This window comes from Eschrichtius robustus, chromosome 3 (genome assembly GCF_028021215.1).
Source record: "Eschrichtius robustus isolate mEscRob2 chromosome 3, mEscRob2.pri, whole genome shotgun sequence".
Taxonomy (NCBI): domain Eukaryota; kingdom Metazoa; phylum Chordata; class Mammalia; order Artiodactyla; family Eschrichtiidae; genus Eschrichtius; species Eschrichtius robustus.
The window spans coordinates 101,365,371-101,388,756 of record NC_090826.1 but is presented as its reverse complement, the minus strand read 5'-3'; the positions used below and the strand labels follow the sequence as shown (position 1 = coordinate 101,388,756).

Here is a 23,386-nt window from a genome sequence, read left to right as displayed (position 1 = left end):
GAGAGACTTGGCTTTGCATTAACAATCAGAATGACTTTGGGCAAGGCACGTCTCTCCCCAGAGCCCCAGTTTTCTCATTTGGGAAGCAAGGGTAAGGTACTCCTTGCCTTATAGCATTGTAAGCAGGATCAAATAGATAATATTTGGAAAGTGCTTTGTATACTATAAAATGTTATGCATGAGAAATGTATTCTTTTTGTAACAATATATAGAGTAAGGGTCCCTGAGCACTGTAGATGGCAGTTGTGCTTCCACAAGATTTGAAGTAAATTTATGACTTAATTCATTAAATAAATTCTGTCAGGTGAATTTCTGCCAAGTCAGGAATATTTCTTAAGGGGTGTGTGTGTGCGTGTGTGTGTGTGTGTGTTGAGAGTTTGATGAATGTACCAGTATATTCCCCGACCACAGAAAGCTGTTCTCAGGACTGAAATCCTGAGGATCTTGACTTTCCAGAAGCCTGGACGATTTCATTGTGTTTCGCTAGGGTGGAAAATAGTCATCAGTGGTCCAGTCATACAAGAAAACTACACGTGAAGAGAATCCAATCCATAGGAAGATTTAGAGAGTATTGAAATGCAATTTCTGGCCTACCACAGATATCTTGTCTAAAATCCCAGGGTAAACACTGAAGGCTTCACCTGTTTTTCACAGTCAATGCCTAAAGCTATAAATAGGTCTAAAGCTCATCTGTCTCCTTTTAGCAGAGAAGGGTCAAATTACAGGGGCAAAGCAAAATAATAAAATGAATGTCAGCGTGTTTTACAGTGTCAGCCAGTCATCCCTACAGTCTCCTGTCTCTTCCTTTCTACTGTGCTATCCTAGAATCAAGGATCCCAGCACAATGTCTCTGTTGAAACTTCCAGGTAGGTGTGCAAAAGTGTTTGGAGAGTTCACTGCTTTTAATATGCAATCAATCCTTTAACTATCATGTCAGCTCGGGAATCCTTTATTTAAGGTTCATAGTATTTTTAACTAATACATTTCAGGAAAAGACAAGACAAGGTTTTCAAGGGGATTTTGGTTTTTAGTTTTAGGAGGGAGGTAGTCTTCTAAAACTGTATCATGTAGTAGCACCCTTGATGATCCCAGTAGAAAACTGTGTAAGATATTTATTATCTACTCTGCTAGTCTAAACAAAACCTGTGCTGCCACACTTGGGACAAGGGTCCTATACAATGTCTTTAGCTATACCATTAGCTGAAAATCATGAGAATAATGGCAATATTAATATTAACCTGTGTATTCTGATGGTTCACAATCCAGGTTTGTACACAGAGTAATTTTCAAAATAATAATTTTATAAGTCTTTTTCATTATAAAAGTAATACGTTTCATGTGAAATAAAAAGAGAAATTTCACTGAAAAATAAGAGTAATAAACACTCATTTAGAGAAACTGAGAAATTTAGAAAAGTAGTTATAAAAAAAAAAAAACCCCACAATCCTCATCATCCAAAGATAACTTTTAACATGTTAGTGTTTTTCTTTCAAATTATTTTCTTTGAAAATTTGAAGAATTTTTTTAAAAAAACACAGTTGAGATTATATTATACATGTGACTTTGTATCCTGCCCTTTTTTTGGCTTCACATTATAACTTAATCAGTTACCATGGCTCTCCAAACTCTTCCTAAACATCATTTTAAATGGCTGTATAATATTCCAATTTTCTTAACCAATCCCTTAAGTTCTTTATGATTTTTTTAAGTATAAATGTGGTCTGACAATAATTTTGTACCTAAAGCTTTTTCCATGTTTAAGGATTATTTCAGTAGAATAGATTCTCAGAAATGGCTGTTTGGTAGTTGTTAACTGTTTACCAAATAATCTGTTTTCGTTTACCTGCAATCAGCATTGTATGAGAGTTTCCATCCCTCTTGATCAGGTTTTTAAAAATCACATTTTACAAAGAGTACCTTTTTGAAATTATAAACATAAATTTAAAGAGACAAATTAGAAAGGAAAGGAATACGAAGAGATATATAATAACTATATTCCCAGGGTTTTCTATTGGCAGCAAATTGTAGAAAAATGGAAGAATGAGCTTTAATAACACATCCCACCACACCCCTTTCTTATACCAACCTACCTATTTCTATTCCAAAGCATTGATTAGTAGCCACAATGATTTTTGAAAGTTGTTCATATATTTCATCTTGTTCTATTTTATTTCATACAGCTGAAGAAAAACGTGAGTATTTTGGGCTATTTTTCCTGCCATTTGCCAAAGTATCAATTTCTAAAAGATACTATTATTTAATTCAGAAGCATGGGTATTTTTCAGCAGTGTTTATTAATGACACCATTAAAAGCCAACAAAGATTTATAATGACCATAGATCTCCCGTAGCATAGCAAATGAACTCATGAATTTTCCTGCCTCCAAAAAAAAAAAAAAAATCCCTTTTTTAAAGAGAACCTCAGAGGGCATTCATTTGATATTCTGAAATAAAATAATCTTCTCCTTTAGACATTAGTTAAGGGGATCTACTGAGTCCTGCCGTAGTAAACCCTCCTCCAATGCAAAAAATTCCATGGTGAATTTTTGTGACTGGATAAAGTGAAACCCATTTTTTATAAAATTGTAACTTTTTTTGTATGTTCCCCTCCATCTCAAGTCAGACTTGTCCTTTGACGGACTGATAGTACTCATGGTGCCTCTGAGTTCCTCTGTGAGATGCCATGTGGCAGATGAAAGATCTACAACCTATCTTTCCTACACGTTAATAAAGCACTGCTGAGAAATAAGCATGTTTCTCTGGGTCTGTTGGGTGAAGAAGCAAGCATGATATTTCTTTTCTCAAGAGTCTTGCACTTCCCATGTTAATAATAATAATCCCCAACTTCTGGATAGTACTGTGTAGTTTTTAAAGTATTTCTTGTTTAATCTTTACAACAATTCTCTGAAGTTGACATTATTATTATTAATATTCCTCTTTTATGATGATGAACACTGAGGCTCCTAGTGATTATATGGTTTTCCCAAGGCCACCCAGCTGTTACAGACACTTTTTCTCACTCCTAGTCCAGTGTTCTTTCTGCTTCACCACTCTACTTCTTGTTTCTATTCTCTTATCTATTCTCTGTCTAAATGTGGATGTCCTAACCTCAAGACATTGCACTCAGATGCTCCATTATCTCAAACATGCTCAAAAAGAACTCAGCAATTATCTATACAAACCTCAGGGAGTCATCTGTACTTTACTCCATGAATTAGGTTGTCACCAAATCTTATCTACTCACCTTTTGAAATGTCAGTTTCACTCTTTCCTTTCCCTAATCACCACCACTCCCTGAAGTATTTTTGAAAGGCAAAGCTCTTGAATTAGGAATCAAATTTCAGCTGTGGTTACATGAAGCCAGAACAATTGGTTGATTCAGTGGAAGGAAATATCAACCATATAATTTTTGGTGATAATGTAAGCTACTTCTTGAGAGTAGAGTCTCTACTTTTCAACTGTCTATAGTGACTTAGGGAGATACAACCTAGTAAAAACAATGTTTAAAAACATGAAACAAATAGATATGTGCAGTCCCACATAATGGATGCTTGTTTTGGAAGACCCAGATCTCAAGCAAGTAGGATTTGGTTCCTGGGACTCCATTTCCATACTTTCCTTCCTGAGACCTCCAAGAGCATTGCCACAGACCCGTCATGACAAGCCAGTTGCATAGTCATCTTCATTCTCCTCCTCCTCATCGTCAGAGCCCACTGGCCTATTTCCATTTGCTCCCCAGGGTACATGAAGCCTCTTCTAATTTCTGCTTGTCATTCATCTTTTAGGTGCATGTGCTTGCCTGTGATGCTCAGGGAGGAATGATACTATTTCTGGGGAACAGTTGGCTGTGGGATGGGGAGGTATTCTCAGGTCATCAAATGTATCTACTTAGCGTTTTGTTTGTTCCTTCATGGATCTTGGTGCTTGCCAAAAAACTAGGGATAGCATCCAAAGATGCTTGTCAGTTTCAGGAAGTGCTTGAGCTCAATGAGACAAATAGATGCATGAAGTTCAGCCAACATATTGGGCTTCTCTGTTACTCTGCTGTGACAAGCCAGGTTTGAAAACTGGCTGACCTGACTGTTAGCGTTGGTGAAGTTATGAGTCAATTACTCTCATTTCCAATGTATGCTTCAGCCTATACTAAGCCATACCATTTATCATTTCCTTAATAACCCAAACCTAACCCCAAATACCAAATATCAGTCTGAGCAATGCTACCAAATTATGTCATTCAGTTTAATCTGGTGTTTTATTTTCCTTTAAAAAATTGCTCTAAAAAAGCATTTTCACATACATTATCTCACTTGATGTCACAACAGCCTTGTGAGTGAGGTTTGTAGGTATTCGTATTCCCACTTTATACATAAGGAAACTGAAACAGGAGAAGGCGAAGGAGTTGGTAAGTACAGAACAGTACTTGAATACAGTACACTTACCTAAATTGTAATTGAAAATGTGTAATTGTGGAGACTTGTATAGACATTGAAGGGGCAGGAGTGGGGGCATCTACCTTTCTGCATGCAGTTTGCTTTGTCATCACATGAAGAATGTTTCTGTCTTCTGCTGTTGCTCCAAATATCCAGCTGTTTGCCATTCTCATTATTTGCTACCTGCTCTTTTCTGGAAATACCAAGAGACTTTTAGAAGTATTGGAGGTTATAACTACTCAGATGGAAACAGCTGGGTGTCTGGAAAACACAGTAGAACTTAACAGAAAAGCAGATACTTGATGGCCATCACCACCCTATATGATAAAACTGGTTGTCTTGTATCCTAAGGATCTTGGGGTTGTTCATTGCCAGGCTAAAGGTCATCCTTCCACCCGTTTTAAGAATGGAAAAATTAAGGCAAGCAAAAGTAAAATGGGCTGTCCAAAGGTCACTCATTATGGAAGGCCACATGTCCACAAGAAATGGGACTCCCAACACTAGGCAGTAAATATTAGTGATTCCTCTCCCCCCAACACCAGCACATCACCAAGTCATCAGGATTTGAAAAAAATGAGGTTGTGATGTGTGACAGAAACACAATATCTGTCTTATGAGGAAGAAAGGCCTTAAAGTACACATTTATTTCTCAGAACTATTTAGATCACTTATTTTGTTCAGGAAGAAGAACGCCAAGGACCAACAACCCTATCCACATCTTTAAAACCGTCAGAAAAACTCCACCAATCTGATAGGAAGGACTATGCTGCATGGTTACTATGAAATCAAACTTAGCCCCGCCAGAAAGAGGTGATCTTGGGTTAAGTGTTAGTCCTGCAAGAGCCCAATCCCGTCTTTAGGACACTCCTAAAGTGTGCTGTAAGAATCTGACCCGTGATTCTGAGAATGGATTTCCAAGCTACCCACACAGAAACCCACTAAAGAGAGAATAGGCGTGAAGCTCCATCATGTTTCTGGCACACTGGGCAGAGAGCAGGGGAGCCATGTACCCAGGGCAGTCCTTAGCACTGGGCCTTATGTGTAGCAGAAACTCTCGGATGACTCCTGAGAAAGTGCTTGAACACTAACACGCGAAAACCCCTTTTAGCTATTGATGATGCAACGCGGAGCTTTGCTGAAAAAGTGTTTGCCTCTGAAGTCAAAGATGAGGGAGGCTGTCATGAGATCTCCCCTTTTGATGTGGATGAGGTCTGTCCAATTTTGCACCATGAGATGCGCGAACACCTGTTCCAGCTGGAGGCTCAGTCCACCCCCACAGAAGGCAGAAGGTAAGTGGTGTAAGTGGAATGTTTAGTACGTTGGTACACAAGGAAGGGGAAATGTCAGGGCAGATGGTTCACTCTGAATGGTGATTCAACTTGGAGGAAAAACTCTGTCAGAGTTAAACCCACACTCCCTTCAAACACACACACTAAATACACTAGAGCGAAGCGACGTGGACCAAAAAAGAAGAAAACAGTGACCTTCCTACCTTCATCCAATCTGCCTTTAGTTGAAGCATTCCTGTTCACCCAAGCAAGAGGACATGATCTACCATGTGATTGTTCCAAACCAAAGTGGGCTGATGGCTGCTGTGCACACACTCAATTTCCACACTTATGAGTGTAGAAACCGGAACTTAAGAGCCTCATCTTTGGACTCTGTCCTTAGTCAACCTTAGTGTCGTGCTGCCTGATAGGAATCCTGCCCTCCAGCCAGTCTGACCTCCTCCAGGCCTCAGGGATACAGCCCTCTGTTTCTGCCCTCAGGCCCTGCCCATCCTATGCCTGTGATGCGTAACTACTGCCTTCCCTGAACAGATCCCTCTCCACAAATTCTGTTTACTTTCCCTTCTTTGAACTACTCTGGTACTCACTACTTGTCACTATGTGCCACAGTTTAGTCCTCAAACCTGTTGTTGACCACTTACTTGGACCCCCCTCCTCAAAACACTCCCCTCCCCCAACCAGCTCCATGGGGAGCAGGTCATTCTGCAGTCCTTCCCTTGGTTTTATTTCTTTAAGGAAATAACAACAATCCACCTTCTTTGGCATCCCCCATAGGACCTAACATAGGGCATGGGTCAAAGTAGAAACTGAATAAATACATGTTGATTTGAGGAAGTAATGTTGATTAAGCAACTTACAAGTTCCAGGTAGTGTGCTAAGCATTTTATAAACATTAAATCTCACAGAAATCCTGTATGGTAGACATTATTACACCACTTTTTTAGAGAGAGAGACAGAAGCTCACAGAATTCAAGGGACATGCACCAAATGACACAGGTACTAACTGACATAGCCTGTGCTTACTGCAGCACCCAGACTGCCTGTTCTGCTGGGAGTGGGCCTCCTGTGCAGGACAGTGTCATGCTGAGAGTCTTCTGGTACATTCCCTAAGGCCCACCGTTCCAAGGTATACGAGGACGAAAGGAACACTGTACCATGATACCCCTTTCCATAAGGTTGGATCCTATTTCTGACACCCAGCCCACATTTAATTTTCACTGTTTTTCCTCAAAATGAAATTGTATAGTGGAACATCAACTTATCACAATGAAAATCCTAATGAAGATAAAGTTAACTCTTTTTATTTTTCAATTTCAGACCCAGAAAAAAGCGTTTCTTTGGACATAAGACCATTAGTTTGTCCGTTCCACAAAGTGAAACATCTTCCACCACATTGCCCCACATTGATGAATACAGTTCTCCGTCTCCCGCCTACCAGACAGTGCCTGATTTTCAGAGAGTGCAGATCACAGGCGATTATTCCTCTGGGGTGAGTTGCTTCTTGCCCCTCACACGTAGCTGCTAGGAAGATACTCAGCTTGATTGTTTCAGCTTCTTTCCTTCCTCCCCTTCTTTTTGAGGAAGGTGTTAGCTCACCTGTCCTTTGCTATACTTCATTATCACATTTCAATACCAATATGCTATGACTTTTAAAAAAATTTTATTGAAGTATGATTGATATACAATGTTGTGTTAACTTCTACTGTACAGCAAAGTGATTCAGTTTTACATATATATATATTCCTTTTTATATTCTTTTCCATTATGGTTTATCACAGGATGCTGAATATAGTTCCCTGTGCTATACAGTAGGACCTTGTTGTTCACGATATGCTATGACTTATATTTCTGTTTTGCTTTTATCATCTCACATAATTTCTCCTCCTTTATCTCATTTGCTTGCACATGCGAATACGCAGTAGAATGTGGTGTGTGTGTTACAGAATACAGTGGACAGATTTTGAAAGAAGAACCAAAGAGAGTAGCAACTGAACTAGTCTCACTGAGGGCATCATAAAGCAGGAAAGGAAGCCTCAGGGAGGCCCAGGGGGCAGGGTGGGGAGGGGCTCTTGGGGAAAGATGGACCCAGAGCAGACCTAGAATGGAGAGACGGGCTGCAGGTAGCATTAACCAATCAAAGAAAACAGATCAGGAGAAAGAGAGAGAGAAGAGGAAAGAAGAGTTGAGAGACCAGAGAAAAGAAGATGAGAGAGGACTTCCCTGGCAGTGCAGTGATTAAGAGTCCGCCTGCCAATGGGGACATGGGTTCGAGCCTTGGTCCGGGAAGATCCCACATTCCACGGAGCAACTAAGCGCGTGTGCCACAACTACTGAGCCCACGTGCCACAACAACTGAAGCCCGCGTGCCTAGAGCCTGTGCTCCGCAACAAAGAGAAGCTACTGCAATGAGAAGCCCGTGCACTGCAACGAAGAGTAGCCCCTGCTCGCCACAACTAGAGAAAGCCCACGCGCAGCAATGAAGACCCAACGCATCCAAAAATAAATAAATAAATAAATTTATTTTTTTTAAAAAAAAGAAGAAGATGAGAGAGAAGTCAGAACATTCTAATGCAGCTATTGTTTTTTGACCAACTGTCCTCTCCAATTTCATCACAGATGCTTACACAGTAGATTATTGCTTGGAACAGATTCTGGTATGCCACAGGGATAGTAAACTCAGGTTGCAAGCAACTTGACCTGCCTGTCCTATCCAGAACAGTTGGTCAATAAATAAATCTCTGCCACATGGACTTGCAAAATCAGCATCATATTGGAGAAATTGCTGTTTAGCCATTGGTCTATGCTCCAAATATAGTTTTAATGACAAGTCCTAAACCCTCTTCTCATGTAACTGACCCACTAAGGGTCAGTCCCAAGATATTTAAAAATGACAGAGCAATGAAATGGACACTATTCTTGTTTATTCGTTTTCTGCATGATAACATGTGTGCTCTATAAATGGCAGGGATTTTAGATGTTAAATAACTGAAACGAAATGTTTAATAGCAACGTGGAAAACAAAGTTTGGAGAAGGCCAGAGTTCAAAAAAACCACAAATATTAAGAGACAAACTTGATCCCTATGTGTTTGGTGGAAATGAAAACAGGAATAAAAAGAAAGAAGATGAGAGGAAGGACAAGGCTCACAGAAGTCAGGGATTAGCTTCTCCTCCTATAAAAGCTGGAGGGCACCTGAAACCTTGGCCTGGAGTCTTTTCTTTTCTTTCTTTCTTTCTTTCTTTTTTATTTTTATTTTTTTTAACATCTTTATTGGAGTATAATTGCTTTGAAGAACCAAGTATGTGGCTACACCTGTTGGCTGAAGGTGACTGAGCTGCTGAGCTACACTCCACCTAGTTGTGGCCTGTACCTGAATCAGTCTTTGCCTTTATAACTGAACAGAGAGGTAAAGGGGGAATTAGGGCTAAGTTCCCAAGGCCATTCATCCCAGATAAACAACAAATTCAATGTAATCAGTCCTTATTGAGCACATACTCTGTGCCAGGCACTGTGTGCTAAGTGCTGAGGACGAGAAGGTGGATAAGATCCAGCTCTTGTCCTCAAGGAGCTTTTAGATGGGTGGCCCATTAGGTAGCAAAGGAACAAGCATGCTATTGGAAGCAGACCCCCAGACCTAGCACCTGTGCCAGACTCTCTTGGCCAAGGTCAGCAAGACATTAAAAAGAGTTCAACTGTTTAGGATTAATATCTGGACTTCAAACCATTGGGAACAAGCTTACATTGGTCCCAGAAAGTCTTTGGGCTCTGATGATGAGCATGCAATGATTTAGAGTTATAACTGTTTGGGCATGTCAAGCCCAGCCAGGAGTTGGGGATGGGGCCAGGGAAATAGACCAGTTTTAGGAAATTTCCAGCAGTTCTAAGAAAATTTTACTCTAGAATCTCTGTTTTTAGTCCCAGATAAAATTCTGTTCAAAACCATCCCAAAGAATGACTTCTCACAGGATGATGTCTTGATCTGTCTCTAGCTACAGAAGGCAGTGCATGGGTGACAGGGTTTGAGGGAAGTTTGACACCTTATTCCTCCCCCAATTTTTCCCACACTGATCAGCAGGTGATTTGAGTTCTCAAATTACACCAACATTGTCTTTCAGTTGAGATATTGTCTTCAGAAGCCCATACGTAAAATGTTCTTTTGATACCTGGAGAAAGTATTGTCCATGTTAGAATGGGTTCTTTTAATCATATTTGTTAGATAATCACTGCTATCTAGCAAAAACCAAAAACAAATACGGGACTGTAAGGAAAGACTCATAGGACAGACACGTTTTGGCAGAAATGGAAGAGCGATTAAAACTTCAGGGCCTGCTCCTTGAGGGGGACCCAGGGCCCAAGTTGAGTGAGAAGTAGGAGCTGCTCAGCAGGGGCTGTGACACCCAGGAGAGCTGGGAGGTGCCAATGACAAGCTTTACCCACTTCTCCAATTTTCACAGGAGCTACTCTGAAATTTTCTTGGTAGGTTACGGTTGAAGACTTCGAAATGGTTTGCAAAGGTCTTTATCGGGCACTGTGTATACGGGAGAAGTATATGAAGAAGTCGTTTCAGAGGTTTCCAAAAACCCCTTCCCAGCACTTGAGGAACATTGAGGGTGAGGCTTGGGTACCAAATGAGAGCTTCTCTCCAGGTAAGTGATGTTCTTATATAATGTCTGGAACATAGCTTTAGGTTTAACTACTAACTATTAAATGTGCCCCATGATTATAAGTAACCCAGTTTTAAGATATCATAGTCATCTTTGGCTCCACTCTCTCTCCCGCCCAAGTGCCCAATCACTTGAGTCCGTCTGTACAGTATCTCTCAGAACCAACTCTCTTCACCATTCCTCAAGCCCTAATTTAGGTGCATATTTCTCTTTGTCCAGATCATTGCAATAGCTTCCTAACTACTCTGTTAAATTCTAATCTCACTTCCTTTCGGTTCATCCTCACTTTGGTACCAGTTATTATAAAACAGATCTGAGCACATCCTTCTCCTGACAAAAACCTTTAACTACTCCCCCTACAAAGTTAAGTCCAGTCTTGAGCCTGGCATTCAAGGCCTACCACCATCTAGCCTTCTAACTATGTTTTATTTATCTGTTATTTATTTATTTTTGGACTTGCACACTCAATCTATTTATAAACTTACCTCCTTTACTCCACCTTTGAACTCTTTGTCCGGGTTGGAAGCATATCCTGTTGTCCATTTAGTTCAGCACATTCCTGCCCCTGTACTGTTGCCATGCCATTCCCTGTGCTGCATTGCCCTTCCTTTCACTTTTTTACTATATGTCCAAATGTCCAGATCCAGTCTCATCCTTCAAGGTGCAGCCCAACCATTATCATTTCCTTCCTTCCTCTTCCTCTGACCTCTGGATAAAAGTAAACTACATGTTTTGACTTTCCATTGCACTTTATTTACATATCTCACTTTTTACTTTCTGTCTTGTATAGTACATATTTTAAAACAATCAGATTTTAATAATTTCTATTGTATAACTGTATCATAATTTATTTAACCAATTCCTATATTTAGGCATTTAGATTTCTGACTTTTAAAAGTTTATTTCCAACAAGGTTACAATAAGCATCTTTATTAAGACATCTTTGTACAATTGCTCTATATCTTTAGGATTAGACTTCTAGAATTGAAATTCAGGGGAGGCAGCTATTTAAGGTTTTTGAACTATCAAATTGTTATGTTGTTAAAGATTTCCAGTTCTAGAGCTTCTTCTCTTTAATTCCTTTTAATATTAAAATCATATTAAACATGTTCCAGTTTGGTAACTCATAACATTGGTTTGTTCATCTTCTATAGTATTGACATTTAGGATGCTTGTCTTGCCTTTGTTTCTCCTAAATTATACTTTATCTCTCTAGTATGTTTAAGAGTAGGGACTCGAAAGTTTATATTTGACATAGCAATGTACTGTCTCACTTTTTTCGTGTTCCTTATCTCAGTTTTGGATAGAAAATGTGCCAACTTTGTCTTTTTTTTTTTTTGGTCATCAAAATTTATACAGCAGGTTCTTTTTTTTTTTTTTAAATATATATGTTTCTTAGTAAATTTATTTATTTATTTTTGGCTGCGTTGGGTCTTCGCTGCCACACGTGGGCTTTCTCTAGTTGCAGCGAGCAGAGGCTCCTCTTCGTTGCGGTGTGCAGGCTTCTCACTGTGGTGGCTTCGCTTTGTTGCAGAGCACGGGCTCTAGGCACGAGGGCTTCAGTAGTTGTGGCACGCGGGCTCAGTAGTTGTGGCTCACGGGCTCTGGAGCGCAGGCTCAGCAGTTGTGGTGCACGGGCTTAGTTGCTCCGTGGCATGTGGGATCCTCCCGGACCAGGGCTCGAACCCGTGTCCCCTGCATCGGCAGGCGGATTCTTAACCACTGTGCCACCAGGGAAACCCTATACAGCAGGTTCTTATTCGTTATCCATTTAATACATATTAGTGTATATATATCAATCCCAATCTCCCAATTCATCACACCACCACACCCAAACTTTTTCTTTCTATATTATTTTTCTCACTCTGGCTGTCTTACAAACAGGAGAATTTCTGATGCCTTGGGCACATACTTGTTGAAAGTAAAAGAAGTGCTTTAAAGGCTGTGACAGTATGGAATTTGTTCTTGGCTTTCTTAGGTTGAAATTGTTATCAGTGGAAAGAAGGGGACCTTTATCCACATGATCCCTTCTCAAATCCTTTAGCAAAAATTGCATGTGCTTTAAAAGGTGGGAAGTATATTATAATTACAATAAGAATTACAACTCTTTGGGCTTCCCTGGTGGCGCAGTGGTTGAGAGTCTGCCTGCCAATGCAGGAGACACGGGTTCGAGCTCTGGTCTGGGAAGATCCCACATGCCGCGGAGCAACTAAGCCCGTGAGCCACAACTACTGAGCCTGCGCGTCTGGAGCCTGTGCTCCGCAACGGGAGAGGCCACGACAGTGAGAGGCCCGCGCACCGCGATGAAGAGTGGCCCCCGCTCGCCGCAATTGGAGAAAGCCCTCGCACAGAAACGAAGACCCAACACAGCCAAAAATAAATAAACAAATAAATTTATAAAAAAAAAAAAAAAAGAATTACAACTCTTAGAATTTATATTTATATTAAAAACCACTCTAGATGGAGCACAAAGGATTTTAGGGCCATGAGACTATTCTGTACGGTACTAAAAGGGTAGATACATGTCATTATGCATTTGTCAAAACTCATAGATAGAAGGTACACCACCAAGAGTGAACCCTAAGGCAAACAACACTATGGACTTTGGGTGATCATGGCGTGTCCGTGTACGTTCATCGATTGTAACAAATGTTCCGCTCTGATTTGAGGTGTTGACAGCGGGGGAGGCTGTGCATGTGTCGGGACAGGGGGTGTGGGGACTCTGTACCTGGCGCCCAATTTTCCTGTGAACCTAAAACTGCTCTAAAAAATTAAGTCTATTAAAAAATAACCACTCTAAATTAAGACTGATAGAGAAGCTTGGTTTAAATAAGGAAAAGGCCCAAACTCTAGTTTTTAACGGTAGTTTTACTTTTATTTCTACGTAGTCATCTCAAATGTTAATAAAATGCTCTTAACAGGAAGACTTTAACAACTTTAATAAATAACGAAAATGGTTTATAAGTAGTATTGCAATTATATAAACAGCAATTCTGAAGAACTTGAAAATCATTCTTACACTAGATAAAATGTTATAGTTATTTTATACTACTAATTTAGTCACCTTTGGGAAATAATGTAAAAATAAACTTTAGCTTAGCTCTGGGTAATTACAACTTATGACATACAGAATTCCATACAAATGAGGTCTTACAGTATTTAACTTTGGTTATTTTTATGTGGTCATTCATCCTATGTGCTGATATATTATTGTGTGTTTTATTGAAAAAGTCTTTACCCCTCCTATGAAGAAGAGAGAAGACCCCTTCCGAACAGATAACCTCCCAGAAAACCTCGGTTATCACCTCAAAATGAAGGACGGTGTGGTTTACATCTATCCTAATGAAGAAGCAGCCAGCAAAGAGGAGCCTAAGCCACTTCCTTACCCAAATCTGGACACCTTCTTAGATGATATGAATTTTTTACTTGCTTTAATTGCCCGAGGACCCGTGTAAGTGTTAAGACCTAAACTACTGCTACTATTACTACTACTGACAGTAAGGCTACGTATTAATTAATTGCTTACAAGGTTCAAACACTATGTTAAAACCTTCATGTGCATTGTTTCTTTTTCTCCTCACAATCGTTCTATGAGGTGGGTATTTTTATAACTCCCAATTTACACGCTGAGACTTTGACAAGTTAAGTGATTTGCCCAAAGTCACACAGGTGGCTGAGACAGGCTTTGAGCCCCAATCCTCCCTCATTATTATTTATGTACAATTTTGATGAAAAGATTAAGTCCTTGGAGCCCAATACTTTTCAAGTTAGATTAATGCAGAGTAAGCCAGTTCCATTTGGAAACAAACATAATTGTTTTCTGCAGGTTATAAGGGTCCTGATGGTTTTGAAATTGTGACTGTTTTCCTTAAATGTCTGGAATTTTTTACAATCATGATTTAATTTTCACAGTAAGACCTATACCCACCGGCGCCTGAAGTTCCTCTCCTCCAAGTTCCAGGTCCATCAGATGCTCAACGAGATGGATGAGTTGAAGGAGCTGAAGAGCAACCCCCACCGGGATTTTTACAACTGCAGGAAGGTAAACATATTCGCTGCTCAGGGGTCATTCCTGGACAAAAACATTAATCCACTTATTTCTTGAACAGGACAAGAAAGATACTGTTTTTCTGATTCATGTAAGATTTCTGCAGGTTCAGTAGAATTTCATGAAAGCAAATAGATGATGTCTAAAAGATTAAAATGCCTTTTCTACTGCTTTCCGCATAGAAAGGTTTATCACATTATTGCCATACAAAATTATAGTTATCATCAACAACAAAAATAATAAAAACGAATAGAACCTCAAAAACCGCTATTCTAGAATTTGAAAGGTCTTCATTCTAGTCCTCTTTCTTCTACTTCCTGACTGTAAGACATTGGGGGGGGGGAGTAATTAAATATTTCTGAGTTTCAGTTTCCTCATTTGTAAAACTGGGAAATATATCTGCTCAATCTAGCTCACAAGAGGATTGTGAATAGCAAATGGAAAACTAATCAACTAGAAACACTTCCAAGATGTGTTCTGACCACTTAAGTGATTGCAAGGAAGTGGGAGTAGGAAATATATGAGCAGAGGTTTGGGACCAAACCCTGGCTCAGCCACCTGTATAACCTTGGGCAAATTACTTAATCTATCAAAACTTCCGCTTATAAAATTGTACTCATAAAAATACCTAACTCATAAGTGCCATCGCTGTGCCATGGCTACATCATTTCAACCTTTCTCCCTTTGGGGCTGAAAGCTGTAGCAGCTGCTTCACTTCCAGCTGTGTCTCATGGGTGGAGAATTGTCCCCAAGACTTTTGTGTGGATCAAATGTAGGAAGTAAATTTGATGCACAGATATCCAAGAGAAGCAGGCAATATTATTGTATCCAGCCTAACCTTTCACATCCTCACAAGGGCTCAAAAAGGTGCTATGGGTTCATTTTTTGCTCGGCCACCTCCACCAGCTGCGAGGTCACACCCCTATCATATACTCCTCTCTCCCATCACAGTGGGATTGGCAGGCACCACAGAGCAGCATAATGCAAGCTGATTGTTGGTTTTTCTTTCTCTGAATGTACACACAGGTGGATACCCATATCCATGCAGCCGCTTGCATGAACCAGAAACATCTGTTGCGCTTTATTAAGAAATCCTACCAAGTTGATGCTGACAGAGTGGTCTATAGCACCAAGGAGAAAAATCTGACCCTAAAGGAACTTTTTGCTAAATTAAAAATGCATCCCTACGACCTGACTGTTGATTCTCTGGATGTTCATGCTGTAGGTTGAAAAGATAATGTCAGTTTCATCTAATACTCAGAGCCCCACACGCCTTTCTCCTACAAACTCTCCCTTCTCAGAGCCCGCTAAGCTACGTGGGCTTACCATGCTGACTGAAAGAACCCGTGGACAACTTTGAGGTTCTCTCATTGTCAGCTGTATTGGATTCCATTCTTGGAGCCCAAGCCCTTCTCCTGTTTTGTTTTTTGTTTTTTTTATAAATTTATTTTATTTATTTTATTTTTGGCTGTGTTGGCTCTTTGTTGCTGTGCGCGGGCTTTCTCTAGTTGTGGCGAGCTAGGGCTACTCTTCATTGCGGTGCGCATGCTTCTCATTGTGGTGGCTTCTCTTGTTGCGGAGCACGGGCTCTAGACACGGGCTTTAGTAGTTGCAGCACACAGGCTCAGTAGTTGTGGCTCATGGGCTCTAGAGCCCAGGCTCAGTAGTTGTGGCACACTGGCTTAGTTGCTCCGCGCCAAGCCCTTCTCCTGCTACCAGGCCCCTGTTCCTTGTGGCCGTTCCCTAACTCTCTGTGTTCAGGCAGCTCTGATAAAGATACACTTGTGCTCCTGTTTCCTGATGCAGGGACGTCAGACTTTCCAGCGTTTTGATAAGTTCAATGACAAATACAATCCTGTAGGAGCAAGTGAGCTACGGGACATCTACCTGAAAACAGACAATTACATTAATGGGGAATATTTTGCCACTATCATCAAGGTGAGGAGAAATCAACCAGATCTACGGTACCTGGCCTGGTTCTTGAGGAGGGGGAAGAAGAGAGGGAGGGAAGGAAGGAGAAAAGAGGGAAGGAAGGAAGGAGGGAAGAAGAAAGGGAGGGAGGGAAGAAGGAGAGAGGGGAAAAAAGGAAGGAATAAAGAGGGAAGGAAGGAAGGAAAGAAGGGAGGGAGGGAGGGGGGAAGGGTGCTATCCCTGGGGTCAGGCAATACACAAATGAATGTGATAATTTCTTCTGCAACATTCACTGTAATGATTTTAAAAGACCTTGATTCCTGGGACAGAGACACTAAGGGTGTGGATTTGGGATTAAGGACCTGGCTCTTCCAGGCTTTTGGAGTTGCAAGTTCAGGAAGAATTAGGATCAGAATCCATCCTGATCTTCATGACACCTGAACATTAGGAGGCAGGAATGACAGGTGCAGTTGGGAGATGTGTGTTTTGGGAGATAGGGGGCATATGAAAAGCTGAATTTCTTTTGCAGCAGTGCCTTGGGATTTCATCATCTTTAGTCTGACTCTTTTTCTCTCTAGACTCCATTACACCCTATCAGTCCTTTAGCCCGACTAGCTCCCCCTCACCTCTCAGGCTCCTTACATCTTAACCTTGATAGTTTTCCTCCGACTTCCTTTCACATTTCCTCTGTTCTTCTTAGTACCCATCTCCTCTCCCTAGACCCCACAGGTTTAGACCCCTGAGGGACCTGTGGGAATTCCTGGCTTTGGACTCCTCTCTTGGCTTTGCAGGAGGTAGGTGCAGACTTGGTGGACGCCAAGTACCAGCACACTGAGCCCCGCCTGTCTATCTACGGCCGCAGTCCTGATGAGTGGAGCAAACTCTCCACCTGGTTCGTCCGAAACCACATCTACTGCCCCAACATGACATGGATGATCCAGGTCCCCAGGATCTAGTATGTACCCACCCACTGGAAACCCTAAAGCCTGCCTTCATCCCACCTGCCTCACCTCCTCCACACCAACAAGGAATGTGCAGCACATCTGGACAGAAATAAGCTTTGTTAAACAGCACTCAGTACTGGGGCCCGGGTGCCTGGTTTTGTCCACTCTGGGTTTAGCGCTCTCGATGACAGACAGGAGTTAGGAGGATCATTTCAGCTCAGTTTTCTAACCAGGTTTTTTGGTTTTGTTTTTTAAAACAGGGGACTTTATGCAGATCACAAAATAACTTATTGAGAATGATTAAGACTTAGGATAGGAACTATATACATTTTACTATACATTTTCTTTCTCTTGGTCTTCCTCTCTGTGTCCAGTTCACTCTTTCCCATGCGCATCTGTACGGGGGTGTACGTTTCTTGTATCAGAACCTCTACCACTGTCTGCCAATTGTCTCATCTACAAATGCTCAAGTTCTCCATAATTAATGAGTATTTATCAATAGTATTATCACCTGCTAATTACTCATTGCCCTCAGGGATGTTCATATCATTGATCTTCTATCCAACTTAAGTGTTTATATATTGTCTGGCCACCTACCTCCATGCCCTGTGTGCCGTGTGACAATGCAAGAGTTTTATCCTGTCTCTTTAGCCAAAAAAAAAGTAACTTTTTGACTGGAGTAAAACATCCTGCCTAATATCATTAAGGCAGAGATATTAAGGCATTAGAGTGTGGTGGTTAGAAGCATGGGCCCTGGCTCTGGACTGGCTATGCTTGAATCCTGGCTCTACCACTTACTAGGTGTGTGACCTTTGGCAAGTTGCATGACCTCTCTGTGCCTTAGTTTCATCATCTTTAAAATGGGGTCATAATGGTACCTAACTTATTTGTTTTATGAGGATTAAATTAGCTAATACTTCTGGCCACTTAAAAGAGTGGATGGCATATATTGAGTGCCATATAAGAATTTGTTAGATTGCCCCCTGGCTACAGCATATCAGAGGTGTTCTTGATAACTGTTTCATGCTCACGATACCACACACATAAAAATCATTGAACCTTTCATGACAGAGTTCCCATACTCTTCATTTTCTATCTGGACTTAGCTGTGAACGTTTAGTTTTCTTACCACAGAGGATTTGTAGAAGATATAGGGGCATGTGGTCCAGCAAGAAATTTATACCTCCTATTCCAAACCCAAACTGAATCCTTCTTTATGGGTAACCAAGAAGAATGTACCAGAGTGGGGCTTCCCTGGTGGCTCAGTGGTTAAGAATCCGCCTGCCAATGCAGGGGACACGGGTTCGCGCCCTGGTCCGGGAAGATCCCACATGCCGCGGAGCAACTAAGCCCATGAGCCACAACTACGAGCCTGCGCTCTAGAGCCCGTGCTCCGTAACAAGAGAAGCCACTGCAATGAGAAGCCCGCGCACCACAACGAAGAGTGACCTCCGCTTGCCCCAAGTAGAGAAAGCCCACGTGCAGCAACGAAGACCCAATGCAGCCAAAAATAAATAAATAAATAAAATTTAAAAATAAGAATGTACCAGAGTGGACCTAGGCTGGAGACACTAGGTCTTCTCCTGAACATGGCGTTTAGTCCTTTGCTTGCTTTTGGTGCTTTGCTTTGAACTGTCAGTCCAAAAAAGCTTTACCTCCTAAATTCTCTTCATTCCTGCCTCTAGTGATGTGTTCCGATCTAAGAATTTCCTTCCACACTTTGGAAAGATGCTGGAGAATATTTTCATGCCAGTGTTTGAGGCCACCATCAACCCCCAGGCTCACCCAGACCTCAGTGTCTTCCTCAAGCATGTAAGCATGGCCCTGAAGGCCTTCCTATGGCTGCACATGACAGCCCGCCTACCTAGCCATGATTAATTCTTGATGCTTATCTCTGACATTTGGTCCTTGCCTTTGGAAGCTGAAAGTTTGTCTGAGGGCTGGGACCCTGCGTTCAGACTGATCCCATTACGTGGCTCACTCTTCTTGACAGATTACTGGCTTCGACAGCGTGGATGACGAGTCCAAACACAGTGGCCACATGTTCTCCTCCAAGAGCCCTAAGCCCCAGGAGTGGACCATGGCAAAGAATCCATCTTACACTTACTATGCCTACTATATGTACGCAAACATCATGGTGCTCAACAGCCTGAGAAAGTAAGTTGATGAGAACTGGAGCTAGAAGGAGAATCTATTTAACACACCTCTTTCCTCATACAGTGGCACCCTAGGTGGTTGAGGGCCTATGCTGCTGGGATGCTGCCAGCTGGCCCAGAGCAGAAATTTCTTTCCCTTGTCTTTTTCTTCGGTTTCTTTATTTATTTAGGGGCAGGAATGGACAGTTTGGAGCCTTCAGTAACTTTCACAGTTCCTTTTCTTTGGAAGTTTAGGAATTTACACTAATCACTGTGCAATTTATTATAAAATTCCATACATTTTACCCTTCTTGATATATCTGGGTAAGTAATAAATAGAGGACTATCATAATGGGGTTTTCTGGAAATGTTTCCCCGCTAAAGTGTGAGTAGGAGAAACAACAACATGGTGATATTGGTAAACTTTGGGTGGAAACTGAAGATGCTTCTGTTCAGGTAATCAAAACTTTCCTCCATACCCTCATATCCTATGTTGTCTCTTTTTTCAAAAAGCCTGTGTTTGGGAAGAATTAAGATTATGATTTGGAATTGTCAGTTTTGCTGAATACTTTGGATACCCCACTCCCTTTCACTCCCTTTCAGAGTGTTCTGGTGTTTCCTACCAGATTTTCTTATAAATCACTCTATGCCCAGAATTGTTGCCAGGTCCCAGTCAGTCACCTGTGATTGCTATAGTAGCTCTGTTTCCCTAGGGAACGAGGCATGAATACGTTTCTGTTCCGACCTCACTGTGGGGAAGCTGGAGCTCTCACCCATCTCATGACAGCATTCATGACAGCAGATAATATCTCTCATGGCCTGAATTTGAAAAAGGTGAGTTGGAAGCTCTCTTCTCAATATTAACTTTTATATTGGAGCTAGAGGAACAGAATTTTTCCCCTTATCATTTTGTCACAAGTCATTATCAACACTGGAATCAAATTAAAGTAGAGCAAAAAAAGGCTTTTTGAGATTATTTAGTGCATTTCATTTTACAGAGGCCCGGAGAAGTAAAGGAACTTGCTCAAGATTACCTAGCTAGCTGGTGGCAGGGAGGAGTTAATGCAGATCGCCTGACTCGCGTTTTAGAACTCTGACAAGGGATAAATCAAAGGCAGCTTGGCTTACCTGAAACTGGTTTTCACCAGATTTCATGTTATAGCATGTTTTAAAATGCCTCTGGTGTGAGTCAGAACTTTCTTGTAGAGAAAAAAAATGTTTCAAGGTGAAGTCTTTTGCCTAAGATGGGCCATCTAACTTAGACAATTAAAACGCAAACAACTGGGTTTGACTCAATGCTTCTGAAAATTGATCCCAAATAAATTTCTTCTAAATAGTATTTACATTTAAAAACTAGCATTCTTCTTTACAAGGGGATTTAAAGAATAGGTGATAATTTTGTTGAAAGGTAAAACTTGAGGTAACCAGGAGGTTTTAACTTTTCTAGTTTGTATCCCTTTTTCAACATTAAAAAATTTTTTTTTTCACTCTTCCTTTACAGAGTCCTGTGTTACAGTATTTGTTTTTCTTAGCCCAGATTCCCATCGCTATGTCGCCATTAAGTAACAACAGCTTATTTCTAGAATATGCCAAAAATCCTTTTTTAGATTTCCTCCAGAAAGGGCTAATGATCTCACTGTCTACAGATGACCCGATGCAATTCCACTTCACCAAGGTACACATATGGAATTTTGAGTAATACAAGTATATTTTTGCTGAAATGTTGTTTACCACCCAGAATTTTAAAGTCAAATCAAGATATTTCATTATTCTTTTGGTGCAGGATGTGGGTTATTTCTTTTAATGCATTCCTTTTTCTTCCTTTCTTCTTCTTCTTCTTTTTTTTTTTTTTGGCCTCATTTAAATAAATAACCCAAGGAGCCCCTAATGGAAGAATATGCCATTGCTGCACAAGTCTTCAAGCTGAGTACCTGTGATATGTGTGAAGTGGCAAGAAACAGTGTTCTGCAAAGTGGAATTTCTCATGAGGTAGACCTGCCCTTGATTGGCTGTCCTTCTGAGTTTAGAATTTGGTAACTTGAATATTGAAAAATTAGTTGAGGAAACATGTTGAAAAATTATTTCACAAATCATGTGCAGTTACTATGGACAGGGGCTAGAAAAAATTATTCTGTCTCTCTGGCCATGCTTTTTGGGCAAGGGAAATAAAATATACTTGATTTCTCAGCAGACCTTGCATATTGAGGTACTGGATGAGTGCTTTTAATGGTTTATTGTTTTCCTCTTGCCCACAGCTAACATAAGGAAGGAATCTTTGTGGAGGATGTAATTATTGTCTATATCAGGGTAAAAAGAGACAACAGTCATTCTGTTCCCTTTTCTGTTATAGGAGAAAGCAAAGTTTCTGGGCGACAATTACCTTGAAGAAGGCCCTACTGGAAATGATATCCGAAAGACAAATGTGGCCCAAATCCGCATGGCTTATCGCTATGAAACCTGGTGTTATGAACTTAATTTAATTGCTGAAGGCATTAAATCAGGAGAATAAAACAAATAAACCAAATAATAATATGGGTGAGATTTTCATTGTAGAGTGTGAATAACAATAGTTACCAGTTATTGAATCCCTACTACAAGCCAAAGATTGTATTGGATATTGTTCCATTGACATTATTTCATTTAATGTTTTGCACAACTTTATGGGTATTATTACCTCCATTTTGGGGAAGATGAGTAAACTGAGGTTGGTGAAGTTAATAACCTGCACAATTGTACAACACAGGGAATATAGCCAATTTTTTATAATAACTGTAAATGGAATATAACCTTTAAAAATTATGAATCACTATGCTGTACACCTGTAACATATAGTAGTGTACATCAACTATACCTTAATTAAAAAAAGAAATGACCTTTGATTAAAAAAATAAGCTGCATAAGGAAGCACCTAGTGAGAGGTAGCAATGGAGACCTGGGTTTTTCTGACTCTTGAGTCTCCATGACTTCCAGGCAAAACGGTTATTCAGGCAGGGCAAAAATACAAGCAAATGATGGGACTTCCCTTGTGGTCCAGTGGTTAAGACTCTGCACTCCCAATGCAGGGGGCCCGGGTGCAATCCCTGGTCAGGGAACTGGATCCTGCATACCGCAACTAAAATATCCTGTTTGCTGCAACTAAGACCCGGCACAGCCAAAAAAATAAATAAATATTTTAAAAAAAACAAAAACAAGCAAATGATTTGATATAAGGAGAATGTAGGCTTTTGGTTTATAGAATGAAACTTGCTATACGCACTTAGACTTCTGAAAACTCCTTTTGACAGGATACATCTGAAGGGTGGCTTTCTTAGACAAAAATAGAACAGGTGTACCCCAAGATAGAAAATCTGTAATTATGAGTTATTATACTTATGGAGAATTTATCTTACGAAAGGATTCTTAGTTTTAAGGATATAATTGACAATAAAGTTATAGTCAGCTGTAGTGGTACGTTTTAAATGATTTCACTTACCAAAATAAGATACACATGTAACTTTTCAGAAACATTCCTGTTACTCAAGGTCAGGTGGAATTCAATCCAATTAGCCAGACCATACTTCTATACATATACAGTTGTGCTGCCATCTAGTGGTTGGGCTGATACTTCATTCCACTTATTCAATAAACAATTACTGATCAAACATCTAAAGTACCAGGTACTATTCTAGGCAGCAAAGGTATAAAGAATAAGATTTCACTTCTACTCTCAAGTTATTCACAGCAAGAAGTTATAGCATGAGTAGATACAAATGTGAAAAAGAGCATTTTGTGAAACATCTCAGAAAGTGATGACGTTTCAAATGGAAAAAAAATTAAAAGCAAATTCCTGCATGCTTCCACATTCTGTACAGGTAGCCATAAGCATAGGCGTGATCCCAACAGCATGTTTGCACTAGCCCTGGTGTTAGAATGTTCTCCCTGGTTTCTGAAGCTGAAGTTCTGTTTGCTGAGTATTTGTAAGTCCCTT

General features: G+C 40.5%; 1 protein-coding gene across 1 annotated transcript; it reads left to right on the top strand.

Annotated features, from left to right (window-relative positions):
- Positions 1-745: 745 nt before the first annotated feature.
- Positions 746-21,928, top strand: AMPD1 (adenosine monophosphate deaminase 1). Its single transcript, XM_068540564.1, is given in 18 exon segments — positions 746-781; positions 783-834; positions 837-866; positions 2,181-2,192; positions 5,538-5,718; positions 7,042-7,207; positions 10,198-10,363; positions 13,613-13,832; positions 14,294-14,423; positions 15,456-15,650; positions 16,236-16,367; positions 17,132-17,295; positions 18,970-19,096; positions 19,278-19,441; positions 20,133-20,253; positions 20,921-21,094; positions 21,298-21,408; positions 21,770-21,928. Coding segments are annotated over 18 exon segments (2,340 nt in total).
- The last annotated feature ends 1,458 nt before the right edge of the window (positions 21,929-23,386 follow it).